The sequence below is a fragment of the Penicillium argentinense genome (genome assembly GCF_028826775.1).
Source record: "Penicillium argentinense strain IBT 30761 chromosome Unknown utg000009l_segment0_segment0, whole genome shotgun sequence".
In the NCBI taxonomy this organism is placed as follows: domain Eukaryota; kingdom Fungi; phylum Ascomycota; class Eurotiomycetes; order Eurotiales; family Aspergillaceae; genus Penicillium; species Penicillium argentinense.
The window spans coordinates 2,812,069-2,833,330 of NW_026622668.1; the positions used below are offsets into that span (position 1 = coordinate 2,812,069).

The window sequence follows — 21,262 nt, forward strand, 5'->3', positions numbered from 1 at the left end:
TGCCGCTTTCGCATCCATTTGAAGCTTTAAATTGGCACCATGAGCCTTGATCCCAGTGCCTTTCCCAGGTCGAACTCCCCCGCAAGCTCCGACAGCTCCTTGACGCGCTCGCGCCTACAAGGAAAAGAAGGTATGCGACCTTGCACAAGCGCCCGCATCGTGCGGCTATCATGTCTGACAGCGGTTCTTCTATTTAGGATCCTTGAAGAAAGACAAAAACTACCGCAGATATGCGTCCAGTGTCGAGCGAGCGTTGTCGCTGTTCGACAACGCTCTACAAGAATGGGCCGATTACATCTCCTTCCTCAGTCGCCTTCTGAAGGTGAGATTGCGCATGAGCATCCTTGCAATTTGAAGTGCTGCTGACGTCTGAACTAGGCTCTCCAAACCCATCCGCCAGATCAGCCAGTTGTCCCTCATAAAGTGATAGTTTCCAAGCGGCTTGCCCAATGTTTGAACCCGTCCTTGCCCTCGGGCGTCCATCAGAAAGCCCTCGAGGTGTACACGTACATTTTCGGATTGATCAAGGTAATGCGCGGCAGCTGTTGAACCATGGATCTGTTTACTGACTGACTGGCCCATTCTTTTAGCTCGAGGGATTGTCGCACGATCTACCCTTATATCTTCCAGGACTCGCGCCGACTCTGACCTTTGCCTCACTCACCGTTCGCCCCCTTTTTCTATCGCTGGTGGAGGGATATATTGTGGATCTGGAGCCATGGGCTATACGCCCAGCTCTAAAGGCGATTCTCTTGGCCCTTCTGCCTGGCCTGGAAGAAGAGACTGATGATTTTGAACCAACGCTGCGCATAATCAACAAACTCCGCGACGCTGCTGGCCATCTGGAAACCCAACGAACATCCGAGGCTGGAGCCTCAGGGCAATACTTCTGGCAATGCCTCTTTCTCGCCTCCATTACCAATTCGAGCCGACGACTTGGCGTGCTCGCATACTTAAACCGCTATCTCCCAAAGCTTGGCATCGCCGATCGCCGGAAGAGCGCAACGGACACGAATGATGCGAATGAGATTCCACAAGAAATGCTGGCAGCAGCAGACTCGGTTATTTTGCCTGAGCCAGGACTGCTTATCAGGTGCTTCGCATCAGGACTATCTGACGAGCAGCTTCTGGTACAACGAAATTTCCTGGACTTGCTTGTCACGCACCTGCCTCTCAACTCCCCCATCCTACAATCCAAGGTTCCGGACGCAGATCTGCAAACGTTGATCATTGCGGCAGTGGGGGTGGTTACCCGGCGAGACATGAGCTTGAATCGACGCCTGTGGGCATGGTTTCTTGGGCCGGAGCCTGCCAATGATCGATCTTCTATCGAGGGTCGGAAATTCTCATCCGAAACCACTCGATCATCTCCTGGCGATGCCAAGGAGCTTTCACAATCTCAGTACTTCAGTCGTGTTGGCCTGAAACCGTTGGTTACTGGTCTCCTCAATATGATCAAGCACGCCCCGCGAACTCCGTCGGAGAGGACTAAGCCGTTCCGTATTGCTCTTTCCTTGATGGATCGTTGGGAAATCGGTGGCCATATTGTACCTGCGGTGTTCCTGCCGACAATTTCCAGTGTTCAATCATTTGAGAAGGACACACCTAGAAGCCATTTCGAAGAGGTTTTTCGGAGTGCAAGTGCTTTTTTCGATGGGGTTGAAAGTAGCGTCATTTTCTCGGAGCTTCTGGGTCTGATTGACTTTCTCGTGAGTGACGTGAACAGTAATCATGATCAAGTCCTCCACAACCTGAGGCTTGCCCAGTTCATACTCGAGAACTTCAATGTTCGGGAAGAGGACATGGTCCAAAACCATGTTCCTCTTTTGACGCTATCGGTTCTTGTGAAGATGAGCGAACTCTCAGCCTTGCACACGTCTCAACCGGGTCTCCATAGCAGCAAAAAGGCCGCGTCAGATTCATTGAATGATGTGCTGAATTCACTGATCCCACTGCTTATAGAGAGGGCATTCTCCAGGAAATCTGGCCATGACAGGTCTGGCCACGACATGAAAACCAGAAGTTCAGACATCCTGAAGAAGATCCATCACTTTTATGAGACCAGCAAAAGCAGTCTTGAACTTCCGTCTCTTCCCTTTGCCCCGAAGCATGTTGGCGAAATGATCATTCGAGAAGCTCTTGAGCTCTCCATTGAGGCTCTACGAAACGATGATAATACCTCTTCTCTCCACGAAAAGCTCAATGTCCTGGTGACACTACTCCAGAAGCTTCCGAAATCACGTCTTCTTCGAGACAGAAGACTGTTCGAAGCCATCTCTCAAAGGCTGGCCACGAAGAATGACAACCCCACCACAGCTGCTTTTGCGGTCATATCTACCATTGTCTCTGCAGTGACGAACCTGTTCTTCATTCATACTCCCGGGTTTTACGTCAGTTATGAGGATGCAAGTGATCTTATTCCCAGCCTGGTTGAACATCTATGGCTGTATCTCTCCCCCTTGAGCCCTAAGTTCCATGTTGAAGCTGTGCGCTGTCTTTGGCTGTTGCACTCAATCTCCTGGGTAGATCACCTGGTTGAAGCTTCCATCACATCACTGATGATGAACTCCAAGGTCCCTGGATCCTATCACCTCTCATCTGAGGACCAGGCCGAGAAGTTTTATGTTCTATGGAACCATAGTCACCATGGTACGCACGAGCAACAGCCGCCCAAGCAAGTTCTGGATGTCGGGGGCAACCTTTTCTCCTACCAGTGCTCAATGCTTGAACGGCCATTGTTCATTGTACTCGATCTCTTGTCTCAGGAGCCCGGTGACATTTCTCAGAGTGTCCAGCAATGGCTGCAGGATCTGCCCTCTATCAATAGGTAAGGGTGTCAACTAGCTAGGTTTGAGACTTAGACTAACAACTTATAGGATCTTCCATGTTGTGGTGCTGAAGCTCGAAGAATTGTTTGAGCGTGATATTCCCAGCGAGACCGATCAAGACAGCAAATCTATTGCTCCGGATGACTACAAGGAGTGTAATTATTTGTTGCGAACAACGTCAAACATCATTTCTTCTCTTTCTCAGAACGGATGGATTGCACTTCTGACGCATTCATTGGGTCAAATGGAAAAGCGCACGGACGCGTCCAAGTCTGAGGGTAAGTTCCTGGCCATTATATGAAGCAAGAGCGAGACTAATATATTGATGTAGACCATGCGGATGCTAAAAGTCTCCATGCCACCATATTCGAGGCCACTTTAAAGATCATAAGTGATCAAACGTCGAGCCACACCCCTGTCACCACCGAAGGAGAAAGATTGCAGAAAGATACCCTTTATCTCATGCGCCAACTTCTCCTGGGACCTGGGGCTGAAGATCTGGTTGAGTCTGGAATTGATGATTTCCTGGTAGATCGTCTCATTGCTGCGTCAGATGAAGGCGGCAGTATCGCAGTCCAGGGGGCCATCATTGACGCTCTTCTTGCAGCGCTCAAAGTACGGTTCGCGCAGGCCTATGTACCTGCACCTCCACCCCGGCCAAGGCAGCAACGAGCAGGCTCTCGTGAGCGCTTGACCAGTCCTTCCATATTGTCCTTCACGAGCGACAAAGCAGAAAGAGCACCTTCACTTTCTCACTTCCCGCGGCCTCCCGAAAAACTTCTTGACTGTCTCCTTAAAGGAATCAGTTCTGTCAAGTCACGAGAGATCGTGGACAAGTGGATCGGATTGCTCTGTGAGGTTCTCCCCCTTTATTCGGGCTCGATCTACCATATTCTTCTCATGCTTGTGGAATGCTTTTGCAGAGAAATTAAGGCTTCTTTTGGAAGACTTCAGCTTGCGTTCCAGAAAACAGAAGATTGGCCACAGGACCGATCTGAGCATGTTACGAATGCCCTGCTTACAGGCCTAGAAACCTGCATAGCCCATGCACATGAGCGTCTTATTGTAGAAGAAGCAAATGTTCCATCAGCAAAAAGTCCGGACCAGCCCCAAGGCTTTTTTGGCAACATGGTGTCAGGAGTTTTCAACTCCGAAGGAAGCCAGGGCCGCTCCAACGCTGCTAATGATCGATTGACTGTTCTTCTCTGTTTCCAAGACGCCACTCGTCTCTGCTTCTCTATCTGGGCATGGGGTGCGGGGGACAAGACTGGCGCGCCACCAGACTCCGAATCCATGGCATCCTTTCAGTACACGTCTTTGCGTATGCGCAATCGATCACGGCGAATTCTGGAGCACTTCTTCACTGCTGAAGCATTGGAATGTCTTGAGACACTGGTTGAAATGTGGACCAAGTCTGACACCGAAACTGCCACTCTCATCTTCAGCCTCTTGCACACCCTAGAGGGCTCTCGCCCAAAGATCTCCATTCCAGCCGTCTTCAATGCGATCTATACACGCACCAACCCGGCTGCTCTGGATCCAAGCCGCAAGTCCTCTTTGACTTCGAATCTCTCTGAGTCCGAACTCGCCAGTTTCTTGGTTGCATATGCACGTTCTCTTGATGATGATGTCCTCGACGAAATTTGGGCAGATTGCACGACGTTCTTGCGTGATGTGCTCAGCAACCCATTCCCCCATCGCCAGATTCTTCCGCGTTTGATTGAATTTGCCGCTATCCTTGGGGCGAAATTGGAGAACACGACATTTGGAGAAGACCGCCGCATGCGCAAAGAACTCGGGGTATGTTTCTATTTTCTTAGACGCATTTTTGGTATTTTGCTAACTGTTATATCTGTAGGATGTCCTTCTGCGGCTTCTCACAGCTGTCTTTACAAGCAAACCCTTGGGTCTCAACCAGGATAGTGGTCTGATGGCGCGTTCCTCGCTCGACTATGACCGCACAGCAGTTTCTCACACTGGGCCTGATGACATGTTGAGTATTCTCGCGGTGTCCATGCCATCATTTATCACTACGCTTGGGGACTCGGATCGTATTAACACTGCCATTAGCGGCGTGTCTACAAACGTGGTCGGGCCACTCATTCGTTCGCGGCTTTTCCCAAATAACCTCAACCGTAATGTCATGGTTCTTTTGCAACAAATGGCGAAGGTGCCAGCCGCAGCAAAACTGTGGAAGAAAGACATCGCTGATGCATTCAACGATTCACGTTTCTTTGGGTTGCACGTGGACTTGACAAAGAGCACGTGGATGGATCTCTTGCGACAATGGACTCTCGTCGATAAAGATCGCCTATCTGAGATATTGAGCCGACTTCCACCTCCCAGCGCGGCCGGAATTATGTTCGGCGTCGGAGCATCCGCGGCGCGACTGGAAGCTGATCGCAAAGCCCAACTCAATCTCCGACGCATTGCACTTCTGATCCTGTCTGCTAACACGGATTACTTTGTCGGTGAATTCCCAAGTTTACTTCAAAAGCTGGAAGATCTTCTAGCTGCCACAAGCTCCTCGTCGCCATCGTCTGCGACGCGGGCAGAAATCTTTATGGTCCTACGCGCTCTGGCGCTCAAAAACTCCCCATCGACCATGGCGCAATTCTGGCCGCTGATCAACGCCGAGTTGCAAGAAGCCATCTCTGCCGTTCCCCGAGGATTGCAATCAGAGCTCTATAATACTTATTCCCTTTTGCAAGCCTGCAAGCTTCTGGATGTACTCTTGGTTATTGCTCCTGATGATTTCCAGCTTCTGGAATGGCTCTTCGTCACAGATACCATCGACGCAGTTTACCCGCCTGACCGCTGGGAGCCTGTTTCCTTGGCTGATGAGGTTTCACAAAGCTTTGGTCCGCGTGAGTTGTTCTCCCCAACTGTGTCCGGCGAGTCCGCAGAGCCTGTGGCTCGCAGTGGCCACAAACGGCCCTGGCTTGTCTCAGACCAAATTCGGGAGACAGCCAAAGATGAGATCGTCGGAAGAGTCCTGCGTCCGTTCTTTGACAGACTTAGTATCTACGTCTTCGAGAGCACGTACGGCATGGAAAGTGTGGACATGGGGGTGTGTCTAGATGACCTATTGGCGGACTTGTTCAACGAGAGCACCATGGCGAACTGAGTTCGATGGCGCCCTCTGCTTGCATAGCTTGGTCATGTTTTCTGTAGCGGCATTTCTGTCGAAGCATTTTGTAGTTCTACAACCCAGTATACCTATTTCATCTGTCGCAAGCTGGCTTCGCTGTTTCGTCCGAGATCTTGCATTCGGTAGTAATCACGGCTGGACAACCGACGCTGTGACTGTTTATGTATCGGCTAGCTTTACTCCCTCAGAATCGTGGTCTCCAATTTTATATGTACATTTGAAAGCAGATTCAATCTTACCAGGCACCTGGAGGACATCTATGGGGCTCTACATGTCCCTGGGCTCTTCTGCAGGGGTGGCCAAAACAGCGCAAATGTATACTCGCGCTTCCGCGGGTGCCCGTGACCTCCGCGTCAACGTCACCTCCTTTGTCCACGACTCCTCGCCACCGAATCTCTGCTTCTTGTACGACCAGTTGACTCATACTACTGGGAAAAAAATAGTTGCTGATGATTACAGCCTTCTCTCCACAATGACTGTCCGGTCAAAGGTCTTCTTGCCACTGCGCGCACGCGTCGTCACCCGGCCTTTCTCGGTCTCCCGTCCTCGCTGGGAGGCTGTGCCGCTGCCCGCGAAGAAGCCCGTTGGAGCTTTCCGTGGAGGGTATGTTCTGACCTCAATCCTGTCGTGGCTTCTCCATGGCCTTGCGCGTACTAATTCATGTGCAGAGTCTTCGGCTTCCTCTGCGGCGCTGTCGCGGCCGGCGCGTCCGTTTATTACTATGTGCTTGGAGACTACCGCATCTCCAACGAAATGCTGAACCAAGACATTTCGGTAAAGCTCTCTTCCTTGTCACTTGGTTCCTTTGCTCATCGCCACTAACTGCGCCGTCTTTTCTCCCCGGACTTTTCTGGGGAGATTGGGGGATTTTACATCAACAGGCCCTCCAAACTGCCACCATGAATCTCCAGTCGTACATCTCCGAGCTGGAGGCAAAGGTTGACCAGCTGAAGAAGAAATAGGAGTTGCGATATCTACCGCTGATTTCCGATTGTACTTACTGGTTTACGGGTGTTGGGTGTGTCTCCGCGTCGAATTTGCGCCATTCAAGTTGGATCTTGTAACTTTTGCACCCCACCAACATTTCTTGTGCTTCCCATGCCAATATACTGCTGAAAGATACAATGAAATTTTGATACCCTTGACTTTTCGCAATGTATGAAGCGACACCATCCCACTGTATCTAAGGAGTTTCATTGCAAAGCTGGATTCAGGATATTTTTGACAGCCAACTGTCTTCGAGCAAACATTCAACTGAAATCTCTATTATTCGCCTAGAAGTCAGCTTCAATTACTTTAATATACTTAGTAAAAGCTCTTATAGGCTTCTCAAAATTCACTATGCCTGGGTATCTCGAATTTTGATTGTATGAGACCAAGCCTGTCAACAGCCGTACGGGTGCAAACAGAGCAAACTGCGGCTTATCGCGAAGACCTTCGCCGCCGGCTTGATACATATTGTCCTTCCTCAAACATCCTCACCTCAACACAGAAGGCCATGTTTCGAGTCGAAGTGCTCCCCGGTGGCTCTTCCCAAGCCCAACCGGGCTATACCTACGTTACCGATCGCGGATTGGGTCCATCCCAAGCCGCTACAGCCCCGACTCTATCCCGCAAACGCGGCATCCGCGACGCCGGTAAAGGCGGCGACATCTCCTCACAGCGCGCGAACGCGATCGCCCGACATATCGCCGAACTCAACAAGGAGAATCACCGTGACGTACAAATCGCCGTACCTGTGAAACAAGCTAAGGAGGCCGGCGTACGCAAAACGCGCGAGAAGACCACGTCCAACGTTCGTCGGATCCTACAGTCCCAGAAGACATTCAACAACTACCTTGATGACGAAGAGGCCGCCATTGCTCAGGGCGGAGGTGGCTTGAGTGCATTCCAAGGAGGAGGCAACGCGAATGTCACCGCCAAGGGAGCTGGTAAAGCGGCGGCAACGGCTGCTGCGCGACGAAGTTCCACCCCTGCAACGGGCCCTGCAAAAAAAGCTACGGGTCGCAAACGCATTTTGGCTGAGGCAAATTCGGCTTCTCAATCGGCTGCTGAGTCCTCGCAGACTGAGGCTGCAGATGGGGAGACGCAAACCCAGGCGGAGGAATCGAGACCGAGGCTACTAAAGACCGAACACGATAACGATCCTCTCTTGCGATCCTACGCCCCGAATATGCCTTCAGACCGTATCATGCAGCGGCTTCTCGCCGAACCGCCACTATCATATAATGCGTCGCGGGCAGCGCCACCACTCGCATCGCAGCCTCCAAGAGGTTTCTGCTGCATCTGTGGATATTGGGGCAAGATTCGGTGCAAGAACTGCCATGTTCGAACCTGTGGACTAGATTGCTATCGTCTGCATGAGGATTCGAGATGTGGTGCTTTCTATTAGGACCAAGGACGAAATCTGGATTGTACACTACATACTGGGTGGAGAATACTCATTCCCCTACCTTTTTTAATGACTAAATGAATAATGGGAACTGTATAATAGCGTAATTTGAGCGTTAAGGATGTCTGCATTGTGTCATTTCATTTAACTCTTGTTATACAGCAGAATAAAGAATGGTAGAAAAAATTGAGCCAGGGCGGGATTGGATCAGCACTTCAGATTGATTCCCATGCGTAATTCATCCTCACGAATCTCGAACATGACCTGTACACCAACAAATAGCACAACGCAGCATAAAATCATATACGCGATGCCAGAGTAGGATCCTGTCAGACTTGAAAGCAAGTCCTTCAACCCGTCCAAGCCAAGTGCAAACCCAACAAGGTTGGCGATCATCATCATGAGAACATTGGCAACGGACCCAATACCGCTAAGCACGCGGTATGTAGTCGGATGCGAGCGCCAGCGCTTAGCAGGGAACACCATTCCAGCCAGAGCTTCAGGAAGAACGAAAAGCGTGACGAGCCAGCCCCACATCAAAAGACGAAGGTTGATATCGTGCCAAAGGGCGACAAAGGTAAACACCAACAGAAAGTTGCGAATTTGGAGGAACTTGGACATAATTCCGGAAGGGGGTGGTGACGAGGCAGGTTTTGCTCCGGCCGGTCGTTGTCCACCGCCGCCTCCTCCAAGAGGGATATAGATGTATCGAACGATCCAGCGGTTAAATGAGCGATGCCACCCACGCCAGAATGCAAAGGCAGAGTAGTTGTTAGACATGCAGCGAACCATGTTCTCTGGAGGATCAATGCCGTCAGCCAGCGCCCAGAGGCGGAAGAAGCGCCAGGGAATAAGCAGCTTCAGCCAAATGATGTGGAGATTGAAGAACGCCAGCATGCTGAGCTGACCGGAAGTGAAGAGTGACCAATTCGGCGATGCTTTTGAGATAGCCACTGCATAGATGTAGTGAAGCATAAGCTCCATGCAGAGGAAGGTGAGGAAGAAGCGGATGCCATAAAGCGCAGTGCGGGCGCGAGTCAGCGAAGGCGCGGTGTATCGTTGCTGGGACGCATAGTCGTTAAAGGTCAAGATGGGACCTGCCAGGTACAATGGCGAGTAAAGGACGTAAGCGACGTAGTTACGAGGATTGAAAGCGGCTGGATCAGCAGGAATCTTGACTCGGTCTCGATCAGAAAGGGTTGCAGGGTCGAGTTGTTTCTTCTTGTAGAACTCGGTCAGTTGACGTTCGGTAACACAGATAAACAGGGACCATATCGAACACAAAGTAGGAACTTACTTCAATTGGACTTGCTGCAGGGTAATCCACACTCCAATAGTAGTCCATGTTGAAACTGATCAAACGCAACACGGTCACTTTGAACAGAACTTCCCATCGCGGCATGATACCTCCAATATCATCCAAAGCCCGGGCCCACTGAACCAGCAATATTTCTTTCTCTCCCGGTGTTCCAGAACCTTGAGACAAGAAAGATGCAATATGCTCCAGCTGATATCCACCGCACAGCTCGTTGGCAAATAAAATGCAGATATTGAAGGTCCATGTTGCTGCGGGCACATAGGCCCGAGGAAGGCCCTTGCCGATTCGGTAGTTTATAAACAAAATCAAAAAGATCTTCAAGGATGAAATGCCATGAAGTGCCGCAATAAATACCAATCCGAATCCAAAATCGAACCGCATGCGTTGTTCGAGTTGCACCTCTCCGGCCGCCGCTACCGAGGACTTTGCTTCCACATTGGGGCGATTGGCGAATGATTGATACACTTTGCGAGCCAATGGATGCGCAATCAGGAGAAGAAAGAGGTATGGGATATTATCGCGGACGCTTGCATATTGCGCATCGGAATTGTCCTGGGTAGGGAAACAGCTTGAGTTAGCTCGAGTTCCGAACCTGTAGCCCTGGAAGCAAACATTGAAGAGAGCTACTCACGACTAGACGACCTGGAATCCAGCCCGGGGATAGGAGATCAGAGTATGTGGCGTAGACAGGGTGGCTGTCTATAGATTTTTGAAGATCCGTGGTCAGTGACAAGCCTCGCCTCGTGGTGGACAGAACTCACCCTTTGAGGCGTCAATGACTGTCTTGAACATCAAAGGAACGAGTGTAATGAAGAAGAGATAGTATATGAAGAACTCGGGCGTGCGCCAGAGGGGTTCCCGGGCATTTTGGGCAATGGCGTTCGCGCGGGCATCTTTGGAGGGTCGCGTGTCGGCCGCGTTGGCAGGGGGAATGGCGGTGGCCGTGAAGCGAGTGTCGAGAGTATCGAGCGAGTAGAGCCGCCGGAGCCAAGCGAAAAGGGAAGGCATTTTATCGCAGTGGCATGGCGCGAGCGGAGGGGAGATCTGTTTACTCGAGGGTGAGTTGTGGAGTCCGAAAGGTCGGAGTCGGAGTCAGGGGCCGAGGCACCGACTGGCGATTCCCAATCAGGACCCGCCGATTATCACGAATGTCTGAGGGTATACAAGAGTGCATTCATTTGATTCACCTCGAATTACAGTCTGCAGTCATATGGGATACTGCAGATCCGCTGCATTGTCCCGGAAGTAGGTATTCTGCTTTTTTTGGGTGGGGGCTGCTATATTAGAGTCGACTATTAACACCGAAGCATTTCGACCAACGTGTTATTGAATCGACACTAGTGTAGTAAACTACGAAAAAGGTTAACGAAACGGAAATAATTTAAGACGGTACTAAATTAGGCAAAGGTCCGTGGAACATGCCACTTTTCTACTAAAAGTACTCAGTAGTTAGCCTTCAATTACTACACCCTACCAGGCGTGTTGACAGGATTAGATCAGCAGCGCCCACCAACAAGATGCACGCTCTACACATCTGGCCGCCCTCCGCTCTCACATCACCATCGGCCGGGTTACTTTCCCCCACCATGTCGACCAAACGGGTATGCTCTTCGGAATTCTCATGCCAATCCTCGAGGGGAACACTCGATCCCCAGGTCCACCACAACTGAGCTGACATTTCCATCTTAGATTGCATTCCTCGTTCACGGCACCGTCCAAGGTAAATAGGCCCGGCCCACCTGCACCTCAGACTCCATATTTTTGTCCCCAAAAAAATTCACAAGTCTGTATGAGAATCTGAACACAGCTGACATTGATCTTCAGGTGTTGGGTACCGGTAAGACCCGTCGTTCTCTGGAGTACTCCTGTAGTACTTCAGGCAGCTTCGGCTATGACATCATGTTGAATACAGCAAAGTATTGGCGGCTGACTTGACCACAGAGACTTCACTCAAAAGGCCGCCACAAGTCACGACTTGAAGGGCTGGTGCCGAAACACTACATGCGGACGAGTGAGTGTTCCTTTCTTCCCACCAGCCGCTTTTATTCCTGAACACTGTTTCTAATTGGAACCTCAACTATACAGGTCGAAGGTGAAGTCCAAGGTGATGAAGAGACCATCAAAAAACTTTTCCAACAGCTTAATAAGGGACCTCGCATGGCTCACGTTGTGAAGCTCGAAAAGAAGGAGCTCGAGCTGAAGGAGGGTGAGGATCATTTTGCTGTCATGCGAACTATGGAATCTCGATTTCACTCTTGAGTGACTTTTGAACCTGACTCCAAATGGTTCTTTCATGCAATTACCAAGTTAGCGAAAATACCGATCTCCTTTAAGTCCACAGCCAGAATCTTTGCGAAATATCGTAGATAAGTCTTGAATAGATTCAGAATTCCAAGGAGGCCTCGACTTTTGAGTAGATCAGATAGGGATATTGCCGTAATTACATCCCTATTGTTTTGCATTTTGCCGCAGGCCACGCGCCCTCTCTGGCTGGTCAGACAGCTACACAGTAGTAGTAGTTGAGACCAGACCCAGTGCTTTGGACCATCAGCATCCTACAGTCTTTAGAAATGGTGTTGGATCACTCGTCTGTTATATATATTACGAAATATGCATTGGAAGAAGTACGCTCATAAGCACCCTTCTTGTCATAAAAATAAAGCAATTTTGGCCAACGATCCACGAATAGATACTCGCAATCACAGGGGCATAAACTACTCTCGGCAAGCGCCGGGGAAGAAAATTCACACATCCTCGTTACCCCCCAAAAATACCCAATCTGCCACCGGTGAAATCTTCAAAACAAGTCCCGGGTTGCACCCGGCATCTGAAGCCGATATTTTCTCGGGAGGCCGTGACTCAAATCTGCTCAAGCGGGAGGGCGGCTGTCAGACACCGCCCGACTCTTCCCGAGGTCACCTGCTTTGTCAGGCTGACCGTGACGGTAATCGGGTGACAAACGCCAGGACACGGCAACACCGAGTGTTTGGCCTAGGGATAATGGGAAGGCGGTTGATCTTGCTTCTTGTTCGAGGGTATCCAAGCAAGGCAGAGACAGTTGTCCATCGGGTCCGATGCAATGGCATCGGAGCCGCAGGGCGGGAGATCGCAAAGTGGGGGCGCGTACGACGCTAAGAAGTATAGGGCGACAGGGCTCGCAGGGCCAATGAGCCACAGGGAATGTAATCCTGGTTCTGTAGGGATTCCAGGCACAGCCGCACTCCATTCTTGGTTTGGCCAGGAGTTGCTCGTTCGTAATCGGGATTCCACTCGATCGGCCTTTGACCTGTCCTGGGAAAACCCTGAAGCAAGACATATAAAACCCTCTCCGCTCGGTGACGCTGGCTGAGAAGGCTCAGACATACCACCAACTATTCACCAAGAGACTCTTTTCTCACACTTTCTCCGCACTTTCATACAACCATTCACCAGATTCACCACTGATGAATTCGTTAACAATCTCGTCAACGACGCCCTTACGGGTAGCAGCGCGACCTCAGTCCCTTTTCTGCTTGGCCGCACGCTCCTACTCGGGCGTTACCCCCACCACCTTCTATGGCTCATTCCGAGTGAACAGACGCTCCTCACCGGTCGCCTACAGCTCGAAAAGACTTATCTCGTCGACTCCCCAAAACCAAATAAAAGAATACTTCCCACCGCCGCAGACACCAGGCGTGAAAGAAGTGCAATCGGCATGGGTACATCCAGTGTAAGCAGCCGTGCCCCGCTTCCGTCCGTTGATGACATTCGGCTAATACGAGGATTAGGTACACCGAGTCACAGATGCGAACCATTCAGATCGCTCATCGGGATGCAACAAATTGGTCCGACTGGGTGGCCTTGGGCACCGTCCGTATCTTCCGGTGGGGCATGGACTTTGTGACAGGGTACAAGCATCCCGAGCCCGGCCAGGAGCTAGACGCCAAGTTTAAGATGACCGAGAAGAAATGGCTGGCTCGGTTCATCTTCCTGGAGAGTGTGGCGGGTGTACCCGGCATGGTCGGTGGAATGCTGCGACACCTGCGCAGTCTTCGACGAATGAAGCGTGACAATGGATGGTATGTACAACCCCGAGAAGGAACAACAAGCAATCAATATGCTCAACTGGTTCGTCTCTTTTAGGATTGAAACGCTGCTGGAGGAGGCATTCAATGAACGCATGCATCTCTTGACCTTCCTGAAGCTCGCCGAGCCCGGTTGGTTCATGCGTTTTATGGTCCTCGGAGCGCAAGGCGTGTTTTTCAACGGCTTCTTCCTATCCTACTTGATCTCTCCCCGTATCTGCCACCGATTCGTTGGGTATCTGGAAGAGGAGGCGGTCATCACCTACACCCGCGCCATCCAAGAGCTGGAGGACGGCAAGCTTCCCGAGTGGAATACTCTCGAGGCCCCTGAAATTGCCGTCCAGTACTGGCAGATGCCAGAGGACAAGCGCACGATGAAGGACTTGCTAATGTACATCCGCGCCGACGAGGCCAAGCATCGTGAGGTCAACCATACCCTCGGCAACCTGGTCCAGGCAACCGATCCCAACCCCTACCAGACCCAGTACCAGGACCCAACCAAGGAACACCCCAGCAAGGGGATGGAAAACCTGAAGGGCGAAGGATGGGAGCGAAAAGACATTTTTTGAGACTTGCGGGGAATCACACGGGCGTTGGCGGGACACAATGGCCTCTTACTGAGAAGCCAGCAAAAATGAGATGAAGCTCTCCACTTCGAAACAGCCGCGCAGACCAACGCTGACGGTGGTTTGGGACGCGACGCGGAACCGGAACGCGGGGCACCGGCTAAACCCGCCTGGGCACCCACCAGTTCTTCGCTGCTGGAAGGCAACATGTATACCCCAACTAGTAATATAGCGTACTGTCTTTATTGGTCTCCCCGGTTAACCGGGTGAAACGATTCAAAAATAATCACAATCCCCCGGACTCCCGATATTGACTACTTTTGCCCACGGATCATAGATAAATTTAATCAAACTGTGAAGCGGCGACCCGCTTTCCCCCTTTTAGTGTCCCCCCGTTAGCCAGACACACCCCTTTTGGCCCAAAGAAGATTCTCGGCCGGCGATCTTCCACCTTTCATTAAACCTCCGAGTTGGCGTTGGCCGTGCGACCACGCCAGGACTCGCTGCGATCCTTACTCCAATTCCTCGCTGCCATTCGATCATTGTCGAAGAATTCCGGAGCCGAACTTTCCTAGTCGTCACAGCCCACGCGATCTCCGAACTGCACACCAAGGTTGTGTGGACACAGGATTCTGGTGCGACAACAGTTTCAGCACATTCCGCGACACCACACCATGGAAGAGCCGCAGACCTTCGACGAAGTGAACTCACCCCCAGTCCGGGAATCCTCGCCTTCACCCTCCGTTCCAGCAACGCCGGCCATCTCCTCATACTCCTCTCCAGAGCGTACGTTCTCCTCCGTCTCCTCCCACTCCGCCTCCTCTGCGACCTCGGCTGATGCCCGATCGACTGTCTCAACATCATCCCGCCGCCATGGATACATTCGTGCGTTTGGAGCCGAGTTCTCCGAATCGGCTCGTCACCGGGACAGTGTGATGAGTCTGGGGAGTATTGCCCATCTACAATATTACTTTGCCCGGACAGGTCTGCTAGATGGAAAGACCGGTCGAGGCAAGGAATTCGACAAGAAGAATGCGAAGAATGTGCCCCGGGTGCTGATCACCCCAAACGAACGGCACATGGACGATCTGACGGCCAGCCCGACAGAGATGGCCGAGTCGCCGGGCTTTGATCCCAGCATGGAAGACGAGGACGGCGAGGTGATGCTACCCCCCACAGTCAGCACGTACAGCATCAAGACGCACCATATACCGCCTCCGCCAGATCTCCTGTCCCTGCGTCGGGATTTACAAAAAGCGTTGGATAAAGCAGATGCCAATATGGAGGCCATTGAGAACGGGGCGGAGCCTCAATCCAGAGATTCATTACGGTCCAGTCTTTCCCCGAGCGATATCCCCGAACCCCTGGAAGACGATGCATCGAACCAGGTTCCAACCCCACAAACGAAAGAGGAAGCGCAAGGAATGTGCATCCTGGATGATGTGACCAACGCTATCCGCGCCGCAAAGATTTACTATACGACACATGAGCACCCCGAACGTCTGGCCTCAATCAAAACAGAGCGCGAAATCCGGAAGGAACTGTTCCATGTGCTCGATGTACTCAAACGCTGGGCCGCACGGCATTTCGCTAGCGGGCTCCGTGATGAGGAACGCGATGTAATCAAAGGATGGATCTCCGGTGTGCGCACCATGCTCGTCCGCGAGAGGGCTCTCGAAGATCTGGAAGCGCAAGAGCGGGAGAATTGGGATTGGGCCCGTGGCGACTGGGCCGGACGAGAGAGGTCCCGCGAGGAATCCTTTCTTCGCAGCTTGATGCCTGGTGGGCACACCTTGCCGGAATGGACCCCGGTCGCCGAAGCCGAAGGCACCGAACCGGCCCCAACTGCATTCCTCGAATGCTTCCGTGACGGGCGGATCCTGGTGCAGTTGCACAATATCGCCGTCAAAAAATCAAAGCGTCCCTTTGGTGAAATTAAAGCCTTCCACCAGGACATCGCCAAGCCCTATCGGCAAGCGGAGAATCTGCGCTTTTGGGTGAAAGCGGCCGAGTTGCGGTGGGAATTGCGGCTGGTGGTGGATGTGATGGGAGTGGTTCAGAGCAGCACCGTCACTGCCTGGAAGCAATTTGATGCGGCGCTGCTCGCCTGGTGCAAGACGGTTCGCGAGGAGCTGGTGCGAGATTGGATAGCGGCCAACCCGGGACGGCCGCCCAGTGCTGGTCTGATTTGAAGGACGCCCATGTGCATTTCGGTTGATTGATTCCCATTCTTATTTCGTTGTTTATAATCATGGGCACTTGGCTAGATACCCCCTGAACCGTCCCTGACTGTTCTGCCCGTCTCCGCATCTGGTGTTGGTATACTGTTTTACTTTGTTCTTTCGCCCACTGTTTGGCTCTGTTCGGAAATTGCATTGCATACTTACTATATACTATATACTGTTTTCTCCGGTCTTTGTACCTTTGTTCTTCACAGACGAGACTGCGCCTAATTATGATACCAACATTGCTGATTCTTCCGATTCTGCCGACTTGCGGACGTGCTCGAACCCATGGAGAAATTAGGCCTCACGGGGCACCGTTAGATCCGAACTCGCCCTGACGCTAGAGCACATGGGTGCAGATCCGCGCCCCTTGAAATGAACCTGGCCCTGGCAGGTGCAACTTATCCCCTACCTAGGTACTCAGTACCCGAAGGTGCCTTCGGGTACAGAGCAAATTCATTACCTGCGGGTGCCCTGAGATATATACACGCCGGCAGCCGTGCGACTGTTCCAGGTTGAATGGTAGGCCAAACTGAGGCTCCACCATAGTAGCAGGCCGAGTCTACTGTAAAAAAGGGCAGAGGAGCAACAGAGGTTACGAGTAATTATTTTTGGGGCGGCCACTGGCTTCTTGTGCTTTTTCACACCACCAGATAACCAGTTCTCCTTTCCTGTTGTATGTTTCGCCTGTATTCTGTGTCTCCCATACTTCAACAAATTTCAACAATGAGGCTGAGACACTGGTCCTTGCCGCAGTATACAATGCTTAGAGCACCTGGGGTACCTTTAACTACCAATGTTGTACGAATCGATGAGCTCGGATCCAATGACAGATTCTAGTGGAAACGGCACCATCCGTTCGAACAGCACGAGTGATTTCATTTCCATCTGATCGCCGCGCCGATCCCTGGCATTGCATACCGAGGGGCGGTGCGGTACCTGGCGCCCCATAGTCCATGGGCGGAGCCGGAGGTACCCTCGCCTGCAGAGTCAACGGTACTCTGGCCACTTCATCCCTCGTTTCTTGTCTCAAGCGGCTTACCACTTGCTGCCCAATTCTGCGCGTCATTGTCGACACTGCTAGCCATGTAGCCTTTGTTTCTTCTTCCTACCGCCGACAATAAAAAAGCGAGAAAGACAGCAGGGGGCTTCCGACCCTTTTACGCTTTACCGGGCGAGAACGAGACGAAACATTCCCGTCCATCCCTGCCTGAAATCGCCGAACCCCCCAGGCTACTGACTGTCCAACCGCCCCCGGGGCCTGTCCTCATGCATGCCACAGTCGACGGTCCAACTTCCTCGGCGACCGACATCGCGTCCCCCAGCGCGTCCGTTTTGTCCGTGTCTCCTCCCCCCGCGGTCTCCGGCTCCCCCAATGATAACGGCCCTTCCCCTCTTCGCCGTCTCAAATCCAAATCTTCCCTGTGGAGTGTCGGCAGCAGCAATCACGACGACGAAGCTTTCCCAGAGCCTACCAGCGCCGAGAAGAACGCTAAACCGAACATCTTCCGCCGCTTATCGCCCGCCCTCGCGGCTCGGGTGAAGCTGCTCGACGGCAGCAACAAGGGCAACAACAACAACAAGAACGCCAGCGCAGTCGGTCGGATCCCCGAGGAACACCTCAAGGAACTCGACAACTTGCACCAGGACCTCTCCATTAAAGTTGAGAAGAAAGGCCAGGCGTGGGCCGGCGTGACGCACACCTCCCCGAGCCAAACACATCTCCAAAAACGGACAGCGTCGAATAGGCTCGAGCTTCCCAGTTTCGATTTCCTCCACGAAGTCTCTGAGGCGCGATCGCAAGGACAAGAACACGCTGACGTGGTCGTCGACAGCCCGGAACCTCCTGTTCTAGCTGCCGCTCACCCCCGGCGGGGACTGTTCCAGACACACCAAGCAGTTCTTCGCCGACACCCATGCCTGTAGCGGAACCTGTAGCCGCTCAGCTGGGGGCTGACCCGGTACCGAAATCGTTTTCCCATGATGCCGCACAGGATACACGTACAGACTTCGAGAAATATGTTGACGACACCAAACGGAACGAGGAGCGATCAGAATCAGCAGCACCACCTCCCCCGCCGAAAGATTCCCCTCCCGGCCACAACTATACCTTCTCCTCTTCTTCGAACCCGCAATCCTACTTCAACTACGCGGCATCTTCACGCGCCGAATCCATCTACTCGTTCTCCCGTGCCTCCTTCAGCAACCAGCTTTCACAACTCACGTCGATACCGCTTCCCCAGCCCGCCGCACTTGAGACCAGTATAACGAACATCCAGACGGCCCTTGCGGCAGTTCGCGCACTCAACGGCCACGCAGAGCAAATTCAAATATGGATCAGGAAGGCATCGGACGTGCTCAGTGGACTAGATGCCGAAGATGACGTCGAGTGGGCGGCGGCTGGCGGCCGCGAGGGTCTTGATGGAGTCGACAAAGCCATCACTCGCTTTGAGTCGTTGGTCAATGTTTACGTGAGCGCTATTGAAAAAGTGCAACTGCGAGACGACATTGCTACTGTGGATTCCGAGAATTTGAAGACGATCGTTGGCCAGATGGACAGTATTTTGCAGCACTGGACCCAAATCAAGACTAAGCTGAAAGGTGTGAAGGAGCAAGTGGAACTGGCGATGGAGTGGGAGGAATTATGGTCGAATGTGCTGGGCGATGTGGGCATGGAAATCGATAACTTGAGCGGAATGATCTTCGAGATGGAAGAAAAGCGACACCAGGCGCTCTTGGACAACGGGCCCGAGACGAGTGGCGGCGTTGATATCAATGAGCTCGAGACGATCGTGGAAGAATCCCCGTCTAAAGGCCGGTCACACGGTCACGGTCGGATGAGTCTAGGCGCGATCATGGCGAGCGCATCGAACACGCCCATCATCAAGACTCCCCAGGACGATTCTACGGCCAATCTCATGGCTCTCTTTGCCCGCATGCAGCCTCTTCGAGCATCTCTGGATTTCCTGCCCATGCGACTCTCCATGTTCCAATCGCGAGCCGAGGCAATTTTTCCGAGCGCGTGCGAGGAGCTTGATGACCGTCGATCTCGCCTTGAGAAGAGTTTCAAAGTGCTCCAAACAGATTCCGAGGCACTCCAGAAGGAATTGGGTGAGGACAAGTGGATCATGGTGTTCCGCAATGCGGGATCTCAGGCACAGAAAATGTTCGACTCGGTTGAGCGCAGCATCTCTAAGCTTCAGGAAGGTTTGGAGAGCAACGCACAAGTCAACAACCCCGGAGCTTTCACCAAGCGCGTTGAGACGTACGAGACGAAGAAAACGCATTATCTCCCTGCGATTGAGCGTGTGATCACCATCATCCAGAAGGGCATCAATGATCGCCTTACGGTTAATGGTGAGGTACTCCGGCTGTTGTCTGATATGAAGTCCCGAACAGATGCCCTCAAAGCCAGTCTGAGGGTGATGGATGCTTCTTTGGAAGATGTTCAAATCATTCGAGGTCAGCAGCTGCGTGATTCGATCTCCAGCATTATAACGATGGATAGCCCTGCGACAGGCAGTGCCATCGAGACTCCTGGAAGTTCACCAGCATCATCAGTTGTGCTTGGAGGGAGTGGATATAAGACACCGATGGGTGGCTCGAGTCGCCGTGAAAGCTCCGCCGGCAGCACCACAGCCCGTTCAACAATGTCGAATGTGCGGCGATTCTCGGGCCTGCCGCAGCCGACAACTACCTTGACTGGACGCAAGTCTTCCATTCCCGTTCCCTCTGGGATGGGATCTCCGCCATCCTCCAAGACGAGCTATGCCACTACACCAACTCCTGCCAGTCGCAGAATGTCTCGCACTCCGCAGCCGCCATCAACCATTCCTAATCGGCCGCGATGGAATGCTACCACCAACGCGAATGATGTGGATACTGGTCACAACTTCAAACCCTTGAGTGCTACGACTCCCAGTAACTACCGGAAATCGTCTGCCCCAACGCGAACACCCAGACCATCATCGACGATGGCATTCCGGCGAGACATGAATGCTTCTCCAGCTCCCGGTGCTGGACCTGGTGGGCGCTCGATCAGTCGACTGTCCAGTCGCTTGGCCTCAGCTTCTCGCAGTCCCGTGCGAAATATTTCCTCCCCTACCTTCGCTCGATCCTCACTTCTCGACCCACCACCTTACAGCCGCCTTCGCAGACCCTCTGGCGTCTCAAACGCGTCTGGAATGTCAAGCACCCCACGCAGCCGACAAAGCTTCGCTGGTGTTGGCTCTTTCAGTCGCAGTGTATCAACAAATCAAGAATTCAGTGAAAGTCCAAGCAAGTCCACGCGACCTGGCACTGCCTTGGGCCACTCCGGAAACAAGCGAATGAGTCTACTTCCCCTGCCACGGCCGCGGACCGAGAAGGACCGCACCGCTGCGCAGAAGAAACTCGACGCCCGGCCGCCATGGAGGGCATGATTTATCCGCCAGCCCTCGAAACATATTCATCACTACCACCCTCTCCGAATGTCCCCCTTTATCCAAGAAGTCCTCCTTATTCACCTATATTTATCATTGTCTTTTGGTTGTTTTACCCTGTGCATTCCACCAACGGCTCTTCTCGCTTGTCTCCTCCGAGGCTAGACTGATGGGGGCCTGATGGTGCGACATATAAGTCTTGAGGGTTAGGTTTTGCGTGATATCCCAATGTTGCATGGTATGGTCTGAGCGTTGGGTATAGATTTGTTTCCGGGTCTCTTTTGATTTTGCGATTCT

General features: G+C 52.4%; 8 protein-coding genes across 8 annotated transcripts; 7 read left to right on the plus strand and 1 right to left on the minus strand.

Moving 5' to 3' along the window:
• Positions 1–39: 39 nt before the first annotated feature.
• Positions 40–5,955, plus strand: N7532_008632 (dopey family protein; the record flags this gene model as incomplete). Its single annotated transcript, XM_056621124.1, has 7 exons — positions 40–130; positions 198–322; positions 379–528; positions 591–2,827; positions 2,877–3,106; positions 3,160–4,628; positions 4,687–5,955. 7 exons carry the CDS (start codon positions 40–42, stop codon positions 5,953–5,955), a joined length of 5,571 nt encoding a protein of 1,856 aa, XP_056471930.1.
• Positions 5,956–6,451: 496 nt separating this feature from the next.
• Positions 6,452–6,941, plus strand: N7532_008633 (uncharacterized protein; the record flags this gene model as incomplete). Its single annotated transcript, XM_056621125.1, has 3 exons — positions 6,452–6,582; positions 6,648–6,753; positions 6,861–6,941. The coding sequence occupies 3 exons, from the start codon at positions 6,452–6,454 to the stop codon at positions 6,939–6,941; spliced, it is 318 nt and encodes a 105-aa protein (XP_056471931.1).
• Positions 6,942–7,477: 536 nt separating this feature from the next.
• Positions 7,478–8,371, plus strand: N7532_008634 (putative HIT finger domain protein; the record flags this gene model as incomplete). Its single annotated transcript, XM_056621126.1, has 1 exon — positions 7,478–8,371. One exon carries the CDS (start codon positions 7,478–7,480, stop codon positions 8,369–8,371), a length of 894 nt encoding a protein of 297 aa, XP_056471932.1.
• A 207-nt stretch (positions 8,372–8,578) lies between these two features.
• Positions 8,579–10,697, minus strand: N7532_008635 (putative glycerol:H+ symporter (Gup1); the record flags this gene model as incomplete). The annotated part of the gene is made up of 4 exons (XM_056621127.1): positions 8,579–9,592; positions 9,669–10,241; positions 10,321–10,388; positions 10,451–10,697. 4 exons carry the CDS (start codon positions 10,695–10,697, stop codon positions 8,579–8,581), a joined length of 1,902 nt encoding a protein of 633 aa, XP_056471933.1.
• Positions 10,698–11,275: 578 nt separating this feature from the next.
• Positions 11,276–11,948, plus strand: N7532_008636 (acylphosphatase; the record flags this gene model as incomplete). The annotated part of the gene is made up of 5 exons (XM_056621128.1): positions 11,276–11,290; positions 11,379–11,409; positions 11,514–11,526; positions 11,631–11,700; positions 11,775–11,948. The coding sequence occupies 5 exons, from the start codon at positions 11,276–11,278 to the stop codon at positions 11,946–11,948; spliced, it is 303 nt and encodes a 100-aa protein (XP_056471934.1).
• A 1,184-nt stretch (positions 11,949–13,132) lies between these two features.
• N7532_008637 (alternative oxidase) lies at positions 13,133–14,322 on the plus strand (the record flags this gene model as incomplete). Its single annotated transcript, XM_056621129.1, has 3 exons — positions 13,133–13,398; positions 13,457–13,747; positions 13,812–14,322. The coding sequence occupies 3 exons, from the start codon at positions 13,133–13,135 to the stop codon at positions 14,320–14,322; spliced, it is 1,068 nt and encodes a 355-aa protein (XP_056471935.1).
• A 671-nt stretch (positions 14,323–14,993) lies between these two features.
• Positions 14,994–16,511, plus strand: N7532_008638 (uncharacterized protein; the record flags this gene model as incomplete). Its single annotated transcript, XM_056621130.1, has 1 exon — positions 14,994–16,511. The coding sequence occupies one exon, from the start codon at positions 14,994–14,996 to the stop codon at positions 16,509–16,511; it is 1,518 nt and encodes a 505-aa protein (XP_056471936.1).
• A 1,302-nt stretch (positions 16,512–17,813) lies between these two features.
• Positions 17,814–20,965, plus strand: N7532_008639 (KAR9 family protein; the record flags this gene model as incomplete). The annotated part of the gene is made up of 2 exons (XM_056621131.1): positions 17,814–18,443; positions 18,491–20,965. 2 exons carry the CDS (start codon positions 17,814–17,816, stop codon positions 20,963–20,965), a joined length of 3,105 nt encoding a protein of 1,034 aa, XP_056471937.1.
• Between the last annotated feature and the right edge of the window lie 297 nt (positions 20,966–21,262).